We start from the raw sequence: 19,126 nt of genomic DNA, 5'->3' as shown, positions 1-19,126 counted from the left end.
CAGCTCCCACCGGATCTGAGCCAACTTGGGACCCCATCCACGGCCCCCCTTTAGCTAAATCTCTCATTATACAAAGAAGAGCAAAACTAAAATCCTCTCTTTGAAGAGGTTCCAAAAATGCCAGTACCATGATTGGCACCCCAAGGAGCTTCTGCCCACTGGAATACTGTTTCCAGTGCCCTCTTCTCTTTACCCAACACCTTTTACTAACTAGACTTTAACCTTACTTCCAATCCCCATAATAAACCTCTTTATCATTCTAGGTTTTGGGGTCTGTAAATTCCTTTACCAGGAGACTCTTGCACTGCCACTAGACCTCATTTAACTCCCTGACCACTAGAAACCCTAAGCTGTGGCAAAGTTATGTAATTGTTATTACTAATATCTTTTGGAGAAAGTCATAATGGTTATGGGGTTGACTTGAAATCAACTTTTTGGGGGTTCGATTCCTTCCTTTCTTGTCTGTTTAAGCTTTGATGAAAACTGGTTGTTCAAATGTGTGGGGTCTGTAAATTCTAAACCTCATCAGAACCAGGAGATCATTATACATGGCAACAAGAAGACTACACAGAGATCAATTCTGATGGATGTGACTCTCTTCAACAATGAGAGGATTTCAAACCAGTTCCACTTGTGCAGTGGTGAAGAGATTCCATCTACATCTGGAAAGAAAACTGTGGGAACAGAGTGTGGAATACAACATAGCATTTTCATTCTCTCTGTTGTTGTTTGCTTGCAATTTGTTTTCATTCTCAGTTTTTCCTTTTTCTTCCTTCTTGATCAGATTTTTCTTGTGTGCAAGGAAGGTAACTGTATAAATATGTATACATATCTTGAATTTAACATGTATTTCAACATATTTAACATGTATTGGACTACCTGCCAACTAGGGGAGGGGGTGGGGGGAAGGACGGGAAACTTTGGAACAAAAGATTTTGCAAGGTCAATGTTGGAAAAATTACCCAGACATAAGCTTTGTTAATTAATTAATTAATTAAAGAAAAGGAAAGAAAAGAAAAGCAAACTTTGCCCTCTTGACTAGAAGATAGATTCAAGCCTGCAAATTTTTCTGAGACAATTTGCAACACCGGTTTGCTCCTCAACCTCAACAAAATGATCAGCAGAATGATTTTTGAAAGGTCTGGAGAGACTTAACATGAATTGATGCCAAGTAAAATGAGCAGAACTAGAAGATCATTGTACATGGTAACAAGATTATAGGATGATCAATTCTGATAGATGTGATTCTTTCCAACAATGAAATGATTGAGGCCAGGTCCTCTCTTGTGAAAAGAGCCACAGCCAGAGAGAGGACTGTGGGGAAAGACAACATAGCATTTTCCCTCTTTTTATTGTTGTTTGCTTGCATTTTGTTTTCTTTCTCATTTTTTTTCCTTTTTGAGCTGATTTTTCTTGTACAGCAAAATAATTGTATAAATATATATATACATATATTGGATTTAACATATTTAATATATATTGGATTAGTTGTCATGTAGGAGAGGGGGTGGAAGGAAGGAGGGAAAAACAGAACACAAGGGTTTTGCAAGGGTCAATAGTGAAAAATTATCCATGCATATATTTTGACAATAAAAACCTTTAATTAAAAAAAGTTAATATTTATAAATAAAAATAAAGACAATGTGCACTTAGTCCAAAAATTTCCAAATCTCTCTCAATGACTTTTATTCTTGATGTAATAATAGTTCTCACAAGTGATTCTGTAAAAGATCAGTAGTGCGCAATTAATTCTACTTTGTAAATAAGGAGAATAAAGGGATTAAGTGAGTCGCCTAAGGTTACAGAAGTCTGCAGACCACTCCCTCACAAAAAATATTCTGTTCCCTCAGTTTCCCAGATACTCTTATTCTTTCCCAATAAATTTTACTCTACTTCCTTTACTGGCTCCCATTCTCTTCCTGTCTTCTTAATACAGGTAAGAGTGTTCCCCAGAGTTCTATCTTTGGCCATTTTCTTTGACATCGAAGACTTCAATTATCACTGATGAGATTTGGAGTAACTAGGCTGGAAGAGAAAGATGGAAGTATTAATGGAATTACTCCCACGAAGCAAATTGGGAAGCATACTGATGGGGATCAGTTTAACCACTGTGGAGGTCAATGATAGCCCTATCTTGTTATGTTCAGTGGGAAATTCAAATTATGTCAAATCCAGATGTTAAATTTCCCCTATAAATTTGTCTAAGGCCACTTGTTATCTTTCCCCTTTCCCCATCCCCCATACCTGCCAGCTAAGGGCATACTCCAACCTCCATATCCCTTTCTCTGGGTTAATTGTGAGTTCCACAGAGAACTTGCCCTTTCCATTGTTCAGTGTTGAAAACCCCTTTCCTTGCTATCTACATGCTCTCCCAACTGTACTTCATATTTACCATTCCTAATGTCTATTGTGTCTGTTCATTTTATCTGTAACCTCTTTTAAATAAATTTATCTTTTGCCAAAGAGAATGGTCATTGTGAATTCTTCACATAACCGAATCCCAACATCTGGTGTTAAAAATGTCAAACACATCATTTGGAACCAGAAATTGCTATCCTAAATCATATCATGATCTCTATGCAAATAACTCCCAAATACCTATTCACACACACACACACACACACACACACACACACACACACACACTCCTAGTAGTAACTTATCTTTTGGGTTCCAGATATAAGTTTCCAACTACTCAGAGAACATTTATCCCCCCAAACCTATTGCTCTTTTAAACTATATTTTTCATCACACAGTGGATGAATTGTGGAATTAACAGAATGAAGACACTAACCCAGGAATATAATCTTAAACTATACTTTAGTATAGCAAATAGAAAAATAGTTAGAGTTACAGCTATTGTCCCCTCCTATTTCCCACTGTGTGGCTCAGAGAAGTGAGCTCTAGGACAAAAATGAAGGCTTATTATACGATCTCCCAAAAAAGCAGCCATCACTCAATCTAGTCAAGCAAGCAATCAAAGGGAGGAAGTGCCTTATGGACAGAATAGCAGATTAAATAGTCCCTAAGGCAAAAATCCCTCCCACTACTGACCCTTATCCTCATTGGTTGAGGATCTTACATTCTAAATGTGAGGAAACTGAAGTTTGGCCAATAAGAGCACAGCTGGCCATATTTGGTTTAGGTTAAGGTAGAAGTGAATGTCATGGAATAGCAAGAAGGGGATGTAAACTATGTCCTAATGGGTCTTGGTGAAGCCTTACTGGATTTTCACAATTGTCTTGAGAGATCCCCTCCATCTCCTTCACCACCACTTCTTAATTAGAATTTAAACACTTCTTTTAAAGGTGAAGATGGTTTTGAATTCTGTAACTGCTAGCATAACAGTTCTCTGGAGAAATTTAAATTTAGAGTTTTTTTTTTATTATTGATCTGTATTCTTTTGTTTTTGGGTTAGATTTCCATGAGTTAGCCAGGATTTCTCCAATGGGAGAAAAGATCAGTGTGGGGAAATGGAGGCTTCTGCATGCAGAGTATTTAATCTTGTTCTTCCAAGTTGTTCTTTGCTGACAAACACCTTGTCAGATGGAAGATGCCCTTTCCTGTACGACTGTACTAAATTTCTTTTTTGCTTTTTCTTACTCTGAGAGTCTCTGGTTGTTTTTGTGGATGATACTGTTCCACACAACACAAAGTCCCAAATATCTCAGTCACTATTTTTAATCCAACTTCAGCACCATATCTGGCATCCTTCCCCTCCTCTCCATGACCAGAACCACTTGCTAATAAAATACATAGGTTCTCATTCTTTCTACCCATAGATAATATTACAATAGCCCAACAGTGCTTTCTTCCTTTCTCCAAACAACCCTTTACACATCATAGACCGAATAATCCTCTTTCCAGCACAAACTTAGTTGGATTAATCTGTTCAATAATCAACTTCATAATTCATTTACTATTTATTAAACTACTATATGTCAATCACTCACTTAAAGGGGATACAATTTTTTTTTAAATGAGGATGCAAAGACATAACTAAAGCAGAACCGTCTTTTAAGGAATTTATATTCTAATACATGAAAACAGGAATAAGTAAATAAATAAAAGCTACCCATCTATCTATACACAAACACAAAATCAATACAAAATAATGAAAGAATGGATGACAAGTGAGGGATCAAGATAAAAGTTAATGTAGAAGCTGGAACTATAATTGAGCTTTAAAGAAAGCTAGGCTTTCCACAAGGTGGAGGAGTGCAGGGATCACATTCTAGGCAGGAGAATAACTCATCCAAAAAAATGGGGGAAGATGTCATCCAACACTGAAAAATAAAGAGGTTAATCTGGCAGGACCCTAAAAGGTTTGTGGAAAGGCAACGTGTAATAAGCCTGGAAATCTAAGTTAGAGTATCAAGAAATTTCAATATTCTACACATCCAAACTTTTGGGACAAGAGCTCAATTATCTGACAAATATTGCTGAGAAAACTAAATAAAAGTTTGGCTAAAACTAGGTATATAACAACAGCTGACACTGTATACCAAGATAAGGTCAAAATGAGTTCACAATTTAAACAAAAAAAGGTAAAAACAAAAAGCAAATGAGGGGAATATGGAATATTTTACATGTCAGATCTAGATAAGAATTTGGGATCAAAGGAGATGGAGAGCATTACAAGTTATAAAATGGATAATTTTGATTAAATTAGGTTACATTAAAAAGATTTTTGTACAAATAAAACCAACATAGTTAAGATTGGGAAAGAAAGCAAAAAACTGGGGGGATATTTTTATAGCAAGCCTCTCTGACAAAAGCCCCATTTCTCAAATGTATGGAGAACTGAGTCAAATTTATAAGAATGAGTCATTCCCAATACATAAATGGTCAAAGGATATGAACAGGTAGTTTTCAGAAGAAAAAAATAATCAAAGTTTTCTATAGTCAAATGAAAAATGTTCTAGGAAAGCATAGCCAAGATGGTAAAGGCAGGGACCTTTCTGAGTTCTCCCTTCAAAACCCCACCATGTAACTTTAAATGATGACTAACCAAATTCTAGAGCATCAGAACCCACAAAAAGACAGTGTAAAATAAATTTTCCAGCCCAGCAATTTAGAAGGTCGGTAGAAAAGGGCTATTACATCAGGATGAGTGGAGCTCAGTCCAGCCCTGCAAACAAGGAGCAGGCCTCCAGGTGATTGAATCAGTGGCAGCATTAGAAGTTTCCAGACCTTTCAGCCAAAAGAATCCAAAGATAATTTAGAAGGTCGGCACAAAAGTTCTATTGCACCAAGGGGAGAGTGCAGCAAAGGCCAGCACAAGATGCATAATCACAGCCGCACTCACCAATAAACCAGAAGCAGGTCTTGGGAGGCACTGAATTAGAAGTGGAAGCTGGGGAGGTCTCAGCCCACAGAAGCTAAGAGTTGAACAGAAGATTAAAGCACCTCTTTGTTAGCACTGAGACAGGACTCTTGCTTAGTTCAAACTCCTGTTGCAGTCTTGGATGTGAATCCAAAGGGAAGGGAAATGGGGTTTCCATTCCTTCCACAAAAAGAAGGGAATGGGGTTGAGGGATGTTAGAAGGGAGGGCAGACTGAGGGAGAGTAGTCAACAAAACACTTTTGAGGTGGGACAGTGTAAGAAGAGAAAAGAATAAAAGAGGGGGAAATATGATGGAGAGAAACAGAGGAACAAAACTGAGTTTGCTGTCACAGTGGAACCAGGAAGAAAAGAACTGCTTTTGATCACTCACAGACCAGCTCATAGTCTAGGGAAGTAGTAAACACCTCTCCTTAGATCACACTACCTTGAAAGAACTGAAAACTTAAAGGTCCCTAGAAATACCTCTTCAAACAGCTGCACAAAACCGTAGAAGCTTAGGACAACGCACCCTCCAGCCTGGAAACGGAACCCTACATCAAAAATTAACTGAAAGTCAAGAAATAGACTGGAGGACTGAGCAAATAGCGGGAAAAAAAAAATTCGGAACATAGAAAATTACTATGGTGATACTGAGATCAAAACCCACACTTTGAAGATAACAAAGTCAAAGCTCCCACATCCAAAGCCTCCAAGAAAAATATGTATTGGTCTCAGGTCATTGAAGAGAACAAAAAGGATTTTGAAAATCAAAAAAGGAGAGGTAGAGAAAAAATTAGGAAGAAAAATGAGAGTGATGCAAGAAAATCATGAAAAATGAGTGAAGACAATTCCAAAAGACTCATGATGAAAAAATATTATCCATATCCACATAAAGAAATATGAAATCTGAATGCAGATTGAAGCATACTATTCTTATTTTTAAAATTTTTCTAAAGTTTCTCTTTTTTGTTCTAATTCATCTTTCCCAACATAACTAAAATGGAAATATTTAATTTGACCATACGTGGTTATTCATGAAATGAATAAAATGAAACCCATTTCAGACTCCATGCCTTCTGGGGGAGGGAGAGAAGAGGAAGGGAGGGAAAAAAATGGAAATCAAAATCTTATAAAAGTAAATGTTAATTGTGGTATATGAATATTATGGAATATTATTGTCCTGTAAGAAATGACCAGCAGGATGATTTCAGAAACGCCTGAAGAGACTTACATGAACTGATGCTGAGTGAAATGAGCAGGACCAGGAGTTATTATATACTTCAACAACAATACTATATGATGATCAATTCTGATGGACATGGCCATCCTCAGCAATGAGATGAACCAAATCAGTTCCAATAGAGCAGTAATGAATTGAACCAGCTACATCCAGCGAAAGAACTCTGGAAGATGACTAAGAACCACTACATAGAATTCCCAATCCCTTTATTTTTGTCCGCCTGTATTTTTTTATTTCCTTCAAAAGCTAATTGTACACTATTTCAAAGTCCAATTCTTTTTGTACAGCAAAATAACTGTTTGGACATGTATACATATATTGTATTTAATTTATACTTTAACATATTTAACATGTATTAGTCAACCTGCCATTTGGGGGAAGGAGTGGGGAGGAGGGGAAAAGTTGGAACAAAAGGTTTTGCAATTGTCAATGCCGAAAAATTACCCATGCATATATCTTTTAAATAAAAAGCTATAATTTAAAAAAAGATAAATATTACCAAAAAAATAAAAATAAATGTTAAAAAACTTAGTTCTGCATGCAATTAGAAAACAATATACTACTAAGTAGAGGGGAAAGAAAAGAAAAATGAGTCAAAAGATTGATAAAGGAGACAAAAAATACTGAAGAAAATTTCAGACTTAAAAAACCAATCAGGTCAAATGATAAAAGGAGGGCCAAAAAGCCAATGAGAAGAATGCCTTAAAAAATCAAAACTAGCCAAATAGAATGAGAAGCAGAAAAGTACTCCTTAAAAAGTAGAACTAGCCAAATAGAAAAGTACAAAAATTCAATGAAAAAAATAATTCCTTAAAAATTAGAATTGAGCAAATAGAAGCTAATGACTTCAAAAGAAATTAAACATTCAAACAAAACCAAAATAATGAAAAAATACTCGACAATGTAAAATATCTCAATGGAAAAACAAGTGACTTGGAACACAGATCCAGGAGAGATAATTTTTAAATTATTGGACTACCTAAAATCTTTGATCAAGAAAAGAGCCTAGACATAATTTTTCAAAAAATTATCAAGGAAAACTACCCAGACAGCAAAAATATAAATTAAAAAGAATCCAATAACCACCTTCTGAAAAAGATCACAAAATAAAAACACCCAGGAATATCATAGTCAAATTCTAGAGCTCCCAGATCAAGGAAGAAACACACTGCAAGCCACCAGAAAGAAATAATTCAAGTATTGGGAGCCACAGTCAAGATAACATGATATTTAACAGTTTCTACACATTAAAGGTTCAGAGGGCATAAAAGATGATATTCCAGAGGAGAAGCTGTAGGATCACAAGAATCACAGGGAAGGAAAATGGATATTCAATGAAATAAAGGACTTTCAAACTTTTTGTTTCCTGTAATTTATTTATTTATTGCTATTCCTTTTTGGTAATAACTTTTTATTTTTCAAAATACATACAAAGATAATGTTCAACATTCACTCTTACAAAACGTTATGTTCCAAATTTTTCTCCCTCCCCATCTCCCCTTTCCCCTAAACATAAAAGTAATCCCATATAGATTAAAGATGTGCAATTCTCCTAAATCTACTTCCACATTTATCTTGCTGCACATGAAAAATCATATCAAAAGGAGGAAAAAATGAGAAAGAAAAAAAACAAGCAATCAACAACAAAAGTGAAAATACTATGTCGCGATCCACATTCAGTCCCAATAGATCTCTCTCTGGGTGCAAATGGCTCTCTCCATCACAAATCTACTGGAATTAGCCTGAAATCACCTCATTGTTGCAAAGAGCCACCTCTATGAGTTGGTCATCACATAATCTTGCTGTTGCTGTGTACAATGTTCTCTTGGTTCTACTGACTCCACTTAGCATCACTTCATGTAAGTGTCTCCTGGCCTTTCTGAAATCAGCCTGCTGATCGTGTTATAGAACAGCAATATTTCATAACACTCATATGCCATAATTTTTTCAGCCATTCCTCAAGTGATGGGGATCTACTTAGTTTCTAGTTCTTTGCTACTAGAAAGTACTACTACAAACATTTTTGTATATATAGGTCCTTTTCCCTTTACTTTCAAACATTCTTGATGGAAAAAAAGATCAGAAATTAAGAGAAAATTTGATTTTCAAATACAAGACTCAAGAGAAGCATAAAATAGTAAACAGAGAAGGGAAATCATAAAGGGCTTAATATGGTTTAACTATTTACATTACTACATGGGAAGAGGATACTTGTAATCCTAAGAACTTTCTCATTATTAGGACAGTTAGGAATATATATGGACAAAAGGGACAGATATGAATTGAATAAGAGATGAGATCAAAAACAAAAATTAAGAAGTGAGAGAGGAATGTACTGGAATAAAGGGACAGGGAGAGTAAAATGGGGTAAATTATCTCATATAAAAGAGACAAAAAAAAGTTTTTACAGTAGAGGGGAAGGGAGTGAGTGAATCTTACTCTCTTCAAAATTGACTCAAAGAAGAAATAAATATACACTCAACTGAGTATAGAAAGTAGGCAGAGAAGGGAACAGGGTTGAGGGATGTTAGAAGGGAGGGCTGACTGAGGGAGAGTAATCAACAAAACACTTTGGAAGTGGGACAATGTAAGAAGAGAAAATAAAAGAGGAGGAAATAATGGAGAGAAACAGAGCAATAGTAATTGAAAAAAAAATTTGAATCAGGTTTCTCTGATAAATGTCTCAGTCAAATGACTCAGAACTGAGTCAAATTTAAAAAATAAGAGCTATTCTCCACAAACGATCTAAAGATATAATTTTTAAAAGATATAAACAATTTTCAGATAAGTAATAATCAAAGTAATAGCCATAGGAAAAAAAAGTTCTATCTTATTGACTGGAGGAACTCAAATCAAAACAATTCTCAGGTACCACCTCGTAGCTATTATATTAGCTAATAGGACAGAAAAGGGAATTACAAATGTTGGAGTTGTAAACTGATTCAACCATTTTGTAGAATAATTTGCAATTATGTCCAAAGAGTAATGCCACTACTAGAACTGCATTCTCAAAGAGATAAAAAACAAAAAAGGACCTATATAGAGAAAAATACTCATAGCAGTTATTTTGGGGAAGCAAAGATTGGAGATTGAGGAGATGCCCACCAACTGGGAAACGGCTTAACAAAATGCGATATTTAACTATGATGGAATACTACTGTACTATAAGAAAGAATGAGCAGGCAGATTTCAGAAAAACCTGGAAAAGACTTACATGAACTGATGCTGAATGAAATGAGCAGAACCAGGAGAACATTCATTATACACAATAGCAGCAACATTGTGCAATGATCAACTCTGATAGACTTTGCTCTTCTCAGTTAATACAATGATTCATCTCAAGACAATTCCAAAAGCCTCATGATGGAAAATGCTATCCTCATCTAGAGAAAGAACTATAGTCTGAATGTATATTGAAGTACACTATTTTCACTTTTTTTGTTTTTTTTCTTTCTTTTTTCACAACATGACTAATGTAGAAATGTTTAACATGCTTGTGCATGTGTAACCTATTTCAAATCACTTGGCACCTTAGAGAGGGGGAAAGAGAAAGATAAAAAAAAATGGAATTTAAAATCTCATAAAAGTGAATGTTATTTAAAAAATTATCTTTACATGTAATTGGAAAAAATAAACTATTAAATAAGGAGAGGGGAGAGAACAGGATGCTCTCAGACTTATGATGAAAAAATGCTTCCCATACCCAAATAACTCATGGTATCTGAATGAAGGTTGAAGTATACTTTCAAAAATTGTCTTTATTTTTCTTGAGATTTGATGTTTTTTGTTTGTAGTTCTTTTTGGTCTGTTTTCCTTCACAACATGACTATTATGAAAATGTTTAACTGCACATGTATAACTGGTATAAAATTGCTTACCTTCTCAATTAGGGTGGGGGAGAAGGGAATGAAGCAAGGAAGAGAATTTGGAATTCAAAGTTTTTAAAATGAATTAAAATTGTTATGCATGTAACGAGAAAATTAAAATACTAAATAAAAATTTTTACTTGTTTCCTCAATAGTAATTTTTTTCAAATTCTCATAAAGATCGATTTTAACATTCATTTCTGTAAGATTTTGTGTTTCAAATTTTTCTCTCCCTCTTCCCAAGACAGCAATCTGATATAAGTTAAACATGTACAATCCTTTAAATAAATTTTAAAAAATATTCCAAATCACTATTGATTAGGGAAATGCAAATTTGAGGTACCACCTCACATCTATCAAATTACCTAACAGAATAGAAAAGGAAAATAATAAATGTTAGAGATGCAAAAAAACTGAGACACTAAAGCACTGTTGGTAGAATTGTGTATTAATCTAACCATTCTGGAAGGCAATTTGGACCTATGTCCGAAGGATTATAAATTATGCACACCCTTTGACTCAACAACAGTTGCTGTCCATTCTCTAAGAGGACCAAAATTAGATCAGTTATGTTAGAGTCAAGTTATGGTGTGTGTATAGAATAGTATACACAGAATAGTATAGAATAGTATACACACACACATATCTGTGTGTATAGAATATACATATATATATATATATATATATATATATATAAAAATATTCTTTTTATTGTTTTTTTTTTGGAGGGGGGAGTGGTCTATTTTCTTTTGCAACATGGCTAACAGGGAACATGTGTAATCTATATCAAAACTTCTCAAGGACAGGGAAAGAGAATTGTGAACTCGAAATATTAAAAAACAAATGTTAAAAATTGTTTTCACATGTATTTGTAAGGAGCCGCTGGAACTCACTGATGTGATTAGATCTATGTTTGAGGACTTTCACGTTGGCTGGTGTGTGGATGAATTGGAAGAGAGATTAGAAGTAAAGCTCAATTAGGATGCTATTAGAATAGGCCAAAGTAGAGGTAATAGCACATAAGCTACAATGAAGACTGCGTGAAGAGAAAGGAATGAAGGCAAAAGAGGATGATGTAGCAAGTTAGAATGGATGACAGAAATTGCAAAGCCTGAGTAATAAGACCAATAAGTTGTTTTCCAAATATGGAAATAGGTTTAACATGTATAAACTATATTCGATTGTTTGCTGTCTTGCGGAGGGAAGGAAGAGAGGAAAGGAGAAAAAAATGGGGGATGCAAAATCTTACAAAAATGAATGTTGAAAACTATCTTTACATGTATTTGAGAAAAAAAAATTTCTATCGAGAAAAATAATTGTAGTCCTCAACAGAAAAACAATTTAGGAAAAAGGTAAGGGCTTAGGAGAAGAGTTTGAATTTGTTAAACATGTTGAATTTGAAATGTCTTTATACAGATTATCCTGGAGCATCTAGATAGGCAGAGTTGTAGATAATGGATAGAGCACTAGAACAGAATTCAAATTTGACCTCAGCATTACCTGTGTGTCCCTGGACACGTCATTTAACTATTGCCCACATAAAACTGAAGAAGGAAATAGTAAAGCATTCTAGGATCTTTACTAAGAAAACCTCCATCAACAGTTTGTCCCAGGGGTCCAATTAGAGAGAACTGAATGAACAACAAACCCATAACAATCCTGGGGAAATCGGGAATACCTTCCAGTGGGTGTCACATGAAAAGAGCTTTTTAAGAAACTATCAAGAAAGCCATGTTAACTGATTATTGTGTTTGTAAAGGAGAACAGTGTATAAAGAGATTGGAAAGGTAGACTGGAGACAAACTGTGATTGAACAAACTATTCAGTTTATTGAGCAAAGACTGTGGCAAGACCAGACACGTTCTTAAGGAGTACATTTGGTAGTTGTGTGAATGGGAAGTGGAATGAAGAAACATTTGAGACCTGAAGATCAATTAGAATTATAGAGATGATAAAAGCATGAATTAATGTGGTAGTTGTATAAACATGAAGGAAGTCAAATTTGAGACATGTTGTAGAGTTAGAAACCACAAAGTTTGGCAACTGATTACATATGGATGGTGATGACAAAGTGAGAAGTAAAGGACAATGCCAAGGTGACTGAATGGATGGTGGCATCTTGATAAATAATAATAGCATTTATAATAGTGTATAGTCTACTAAACACTTTACAATATTGTCTTATTTATTTGAAGGTAGGACTTATTATGATTACCACTTAACAGGAGAGGAAACTGGAGCAAACAAGTTAAGTGACTTGCCCAAGGTCACACAGTAATTCATTAACCACTATTTAAGCACTTACTTTTGAGCACCCTGAAAAGACAGTCCCTGCTCCCAAGGATCTTACAATCTAATGAGGAGGCAATAAATATATACATATACATACAAATATACAAAATAAATAGTAAATAATTAAGAGGGAAACTGGGAATTAAAAGGAATAGGGAAAGCTTACAAAAGGTTGAGACTTAAAGGAAGCCAGGGCAGTGGTAGAATCCTGAAATCCCAACATAGACCCTTGGAAAATATCCAAATGCAAGGTACAGCCAGGAAGCCAAAGCTTATGGTGGCAGAATTGGGTGTAAACTTGGAAAGATAGGTGGGAACTAGCTTTTGAATACCAGATTATTTTGTATTTATTCTAGGGGTTCTATCCACCAGTAGATATCAGCAAATCTTGGCAATATACAGGATATGGGGTTGAGAGAAAGTGAATGTCTGAGGCTGAATTTGAACACAAGTCTTCCCGACTCCTTGCCCAGTCAACCTTGCCACCTAATTGTTCCTGAGCAGAAATGGCTCTCCAAAGAAACGAATAAGCTTGACAGGAAAGTTAATGAGTTCTGCTTTGGACAATTGAAAATGTCCAAAAGGCATATGTGCAAATAACATATATACATATAAGTGTTGCTATCCAATCATATCAGACCCTTCCTGAGCCCATTTTGTGGCATTGGTTTTGTTTTTGCTTTTGGTGTGGTTTGGTTTTTTGGCAAAGAGTTGTTTGCCATTAGCTTCTCCAGTTCATTTTACAGAAGAGGAACCCGAGGAAAGCAAAATCAGGTGACTTGCCCAGGATCACACAGCTAGTAAGTGTGTAAGTCCAGATTTGAACTCAGGAATAGTAGTCTTCCAGAACACCAACTAGCTGCCCCAAATCAAAAGTTGTGAGTTTTATTATTTCTATTTGTATCCCCGGATGCCTGGTCCAGAGTAACTACATAATAAATGTTTGTTGACCGTTTAATTTTAACCCCATCTCTGTGAATTCTACATTTTAGCCAAATTGAACCACTCTTCAGTCTGGCACCCACCCCACCCCAACTTGGCTGCATTCTACTTGGGTACCTTTGCTTATGCTGCTATCCCACTCCCCACCCCCACAAAGTTTCCCTTCCGCACTTAACTTGTTGCATCCTTTAAAGCCCAACTCAACTGTCTGCTCCAATTATAAGTCAGATTCCCACACAAGCATTAACAGTATTACTCCTCAAGTTCCACACTGCACTTTGTCTTGCAACTTTTATGCAATTCCAGCTGTTGTATCCTCTATTAGACTCTAAATTCCCGGAAGAAATGGACCAAGCTTAATCTAAACTTTGTATCTTAAAATTGTAGCTTTGCTACTCTACACACAATTAAGCTTGATATTTATTGTACTGAAGTAATTTTAAAAAGCAATCACAGTTTGATGTCAGTTACAAAAAATACCTAATGTTTGTTTGTTCCTAAAGAAAGTTATGTTCTTCCAATTGCCACCTCTGCGAACAAAAATTTCTTAACTTTGAGACTCAAAAAACCGCTTAAAATGTGGCTTCCTTAAGACCGATAGCAAGGATTATAATAAAAGCATACTTGCTGTCTGTGAAATGCAATGCACAGGAATTCTCCGATTCTAATGGAAGAATTACTTCATAACTTCAAACTGTCAATTTTAAAATACTAGCGTTCAAGAGTTTTTGTATCCTCTTTAAATCTATCATAGAAGAATGTTGCATCACTACTGTTACAAACAGCTCCTCACCTATGATGACAACACAGAAATCATTGATTGCCGTTCCTAGGAAGTGCCAATGTTGCTAACTAGAACTATTTTCGGTTGGTTTTGACCTTCCCCTATAGGGCCAATGGGAATAGTAAAGCTAAATAAAACTCAACCAAATTACTTCTCTTGCGGCTCTTTTTTAAACAGCTCTAAAACAGCAAAATGCTATTAAGAAGGCCCGAGACTGATGCAGCCAAATCACTTCCCTCTGCCCCTTTTAAAAAAACTCGCATCTTCCCTCTAAAAGCAGCAAAACGAAAGGAAGCCGGCCTCTCAGGGGCGAGAAGTTTTTTCCATCTGATTGAAAACTTAAGACAGCGGAACCAGCCGTGCAATGACTAACAACAAAGAGGAAGCCCCGGTCTTTGGGGGGGGGGGGGGGGGGAGGCGGGGGGGGCGGGGGCGGGGGGGGGGGGGGCGGGGGGCAGAGGGAGGGGGGGGAGAGGGAGAGGGGGAGAAGCGGCCGAGAGAAGAGGCAGGTCTCTTACCTTCCTACTTGCACCTCCAAGGGACACCTTGGGCCTGGTTTTGAACTCCCCTTCAAAGCTAAACATCTTTACAGCTTATCCCATCTAGGAGGAGGTGGGCGCGACCCCCGCACGGCCTGGAGGGTCGGGGGGCGGGGGAGGGCAGGTGCGGCCGCGGGGGCTGGGGGAGGCAGAGAGAGGGGGTAGCGGACCCAGCTCAGCTCGGCCAGCCCAGGACCCGAGGCGAGGAGACGCGAGGACGGGCTCGGGCTGCCTAGCGAGGGGGCTGGGTCAGGGAGCGGGGACTCCCACCGCTCCCTCTGCCCTCTGGGACCGCTGGGGGGCGGCCGAAGGAAATTGGGGGGGAGTGAGCGCGCTGAAGGGGAGTAACGGTGACCCGGGCCGAGGGCGCCTCTCCTCCCTCCCTCGTCCCCGGCCGCCACCGTAGGCACCACCACTACAGGTCACCGCCGAGGCCGCGGGGCACCCGGACCCGAGGGGGCGGACTCCCGGAGCCGCACTAGGAAGCAGCCGGCTTGGGAAAGAAGATGGCCGCCGACTGCAGTTCCCGTCCGCGGCCCCGCGGCCCGGCGAGCGAGCGCGCCCCCGCCATCGATGACAACGGCGATCCTCGCTCCGCGCAGGCCAAAGGAATCGACCCGGCGAGAGCACGTCCCGGCGTGCGCGCCCCCGGGAGGCACGTACCAGAACTGGGGGCTCGCGCTAGCGCCTCTGAAACGCGGAAACGGGAGCCGGCTTTGCTGAGCCTGGGGTCCTCAAGGTCGGGGTCCTCTGGGTTCCCGCGGTTCTACCCGTGTACGCGCCTCCCTCCCCCCATCTGTGTCACGCACTGTCCCGAGAGTCTTGGTGCAGTTGTAAGCCTTTTAGGAAACTTTCCGTATTGGATTAAGTCACGGGTCCCAAAACCATGTATACGGATGGATAAATGGGTATATAGATATATATGGATGGATACGGATGGATGGATATATGGATATATATGTATATATATATATGGATGGATATATAGGTAGATATAGATGGATGGATATATAGATAGATAGATATAGATGGATGGATATATAGATAGATAGATAGATATAGATGGATATATAGATAGATATAGATGGATGTATATATAGATATATACATGGATGGATATATAGATAGATAGATGGATGGATAGATAGATAGATATAGATGGATGGATATATAGATAGATAGATGGATGGATATATAGATACGATATGCATACAGACGGATGGATACATGATACATAGCATACAGACGGACTGGATACATAAGATAGATATATGAGAGACTGGATATAGATATGATATGGATAAGATGGAGTGATATAATGACTGTATTAATACGCATACTAGATGGACGGATACATAGATACATAGCATAGACGGATGGATATAAGTATTATAGGATTATCAGTACATAGATGGATCGGATATAGACATAGACGGACGGATTACAAGATGATAATCATGACGCATACAGACGGACGGATACTATCAGAAGGATATGATACAGATCGGACGGATACACAGATACATATGCACATAGACGGACGGATACACAGATACAGCATACAGACGGACGTGACAGACAGATACATGCGACATAAGACGGATTTGGATACATGATCATAATACATGACTGGAGATGATGCATACAGACGGAGATATATATATAGATGGATGGATATATAGATATATATGTATATAGATGGATGGATATATAGATATATATGTATATAGATGGATGGATATATAGATAGATATATAGATGGATGGATATATACATAGATAGATAGATATATAGATGGATGGATATATAGATATATATGTATATAGATGGATGGATATATAGATAGATAGATATAGATGGATGGATATATAGATAGATATATAGATGGATGGATTACATGATAGATCAGATACAGATGGATGGATAAGATGGATGGGTATTATAGATGGATGGATATATAGATAGATGAATGGAGTGACAGATGGATGGGCATATAGTAGACAGATAGATGATGGATGGATGGACATTATATAGACAGACATGATTTGGATGGACATATATAGATAGATGGACGTAAGATGGATGATGATTAACATGATAGATGGATAGATGGTGTATACTATATGGATGGATATATACGATGATGATATATATATATGATTGGCATATTTATGGATATATATATAGATGATAGATGATGGTATAAATAGTACTGATGGATATCAGACTGGACTAGCAATGGGCATACATAATGGATGATGATAGACCTAGTCATACATTACGATATGGATGCTGATATCAAGGCATGAGTTATATATATATCAAGAATATAGTCAGATGTGACTGGATACATAGGACATATATACGGATGAATAGATGGTCATCATATGGAAAGGATACGATAGGATCGCAGATATATGGATAAATACTATATATAGAGATATATATGATGGATAGATGGGTATACATATATGAATGGATATGGATGGATGGGTATATATATATATATGGATATATATTATATATACACATGTGTGTACATAGAGGTGTGCCTGCTTTTATATATATAGAAATAAACATAACATTTGTATAAACATGCTTGTGTGTGTGTATATGTGCTTATTTATACTGTTCATATATACACTGAGTGTTTACATAAACTTATAGATGTCCGTATTGTTCATTTTATGTTTGATAAAATGTATTTTGTGGTATTCATTTAAAAACAGTCTGAAATGAGATCTGCCAGACTGCCCAGGTGGGCCAAGGCACAAACAACAAAGTTTAGAACCTGTTCAATTCCATTCATTTGTTAAGTGCTTATTATGTACAAGGCACTATGTAGTTTTTTTTGGCTGCAAAGAATATAGTCAGACTGACTGTGATCATGACAATCTGTAGTGTCATCTTTGGGTTTTCAAAGAAAAGTGTCCGCTAAGTATCTTGACAAAACTCTATTTGTCTTTGCCCTGCTTCACTTTGTATTCCAAGGTTGAACTTGACTGTTATTCCAATTATTTTTTTGACTTCCTGCTTTAGCATTCCAATCAGCTATGAAGAATGTGCTGTCTTTTTTTAGTGTTATTTCTAGAAAATGTTGTAGGTTTTCATAGAATTGATCTAAATTTCTGATAAGGCCCAGGACTGAAACCAGCTGATATCTTGTCTTTTTATTTTTTGGCAAGCTTTTTGCAAGCACATATGCTTAACAAACCTCATGTATATTAACTGACACACCCTTAAGGTGGGATTAGTTGCTATCTTTGCACATGGGATGTTTGATCAGGAATGAGAGGACATATTGAGGAGTATATATAGTGGGAATGGAATGACATGTGTGACTTCTGAAGGGGTTCCAGTAGAAACGCTGAGGATTTAACTCTGATATCTGACTTGTGTGCTTAAATTCATATGGCGTTTTGGAACATATTAAAAAGTTTAAACTGCTTCACTCATCCCAAGTTTGTTCATTCACCACAGCTATTGTGAAGGGTCCGAGTATTATTTTTCACAAGTATGTTCATCATGTCATTGTTCTTGTTATCCTATAAAAAAGCTTGCTGTCCCACTATTCGGGGCTGGAGTCTTTGAAATGATAATCTCATCCAGCCCTGGGATCAAAATCCATTTGGTCCCAGTATATTTCTCCATCTAATAAATTATTAAATTGGTGTCTAACCTCTGTCTTTTTCAGTTTCTCCGGTATTACAGGTTAACTTGTTATAGCTTTCTGCCTATGGTTGTCTTTCCTCTCCTAGCCAAATGATGTGTTTGGGAGGTCAGCACTTTCTAGCAGCAAATAATGAGACAGGTTCAGTCACCAGATGATGAGATTTAGGAAAAAAGCAATTGTTGGAGTTTAGTCATGTGAAGAATTTATAATAGCCATTCTCTTTGGCAAAAGATAGATTTATTTTGGAGAGGAGATTACATACAAAATGAAGATTATTTAAATTGGGCCCCCCTTGAGTTTTGGGGGGAAGAAATGGGGGTGAACTCTGAGAAACTCTCCTCTGGGAGAGGCCCACCCTCAGGGAATCAAGACAAGTGGTTTCATTTAGTTGGAAATCTTAACCTGATATTCCTATTGAGTGGCTAGAAACTCCAAGACAAGTAGTCTTTTCAACTGGAAATCTA

The 19,126-nt window shown here is 37.2% G+C and overlaps 1 protein-coding gene across 3 annotated transcripts in view; it reads right to left on the bottom strand.

The window, feature by feature from the left end:
* The window catches only part of UBE3C (ubiquitin protein ligase E3C), a 165,479-nt gene extending 149,947 nt beyond the window's left edge, over positions 1-15,532 (bottom strand). For all 3 annotated transcript variants that reach the window (XM_031939550.1, XM_031939551.1, XM_031939552.1), the window contains exon 1: positions 14,969-15,532. In XM_031939550.1, coding sequence (XP_031795410.1) covers positions 14,969-15,034 — 66 coding nt within the window. In that variant the 5' untranslated portion in view covers positions 15,035-15,532. The remainder of the gene's footprint in view (positions 1-14,968) is intronic.
* Between the last annotated feature and the right edge of the window lie 3,594 nt (positions 15,533-19,126).

Source organism: Sarcophilus harrisii, chromosome 5, assembly GCF_902635505.1.
Source record: "Sarcophilus harrisii chromosome 5, mSarHar1.11, whole genome shotgun sequence".
NCBI classification, from domain to species: domain Eukaryota; kingdom Metazoa; phylum Chordata; class Mammalia; order Dasyuromorphia; family Dasyuridae; genus Sarcophilus; species Sarcophilus harrisii.
The sequence above is the reverse complement of the archived record's forward strand: the minus strand, read 5'-3'. Positions and strand labels throughout refer to the sequence as shown.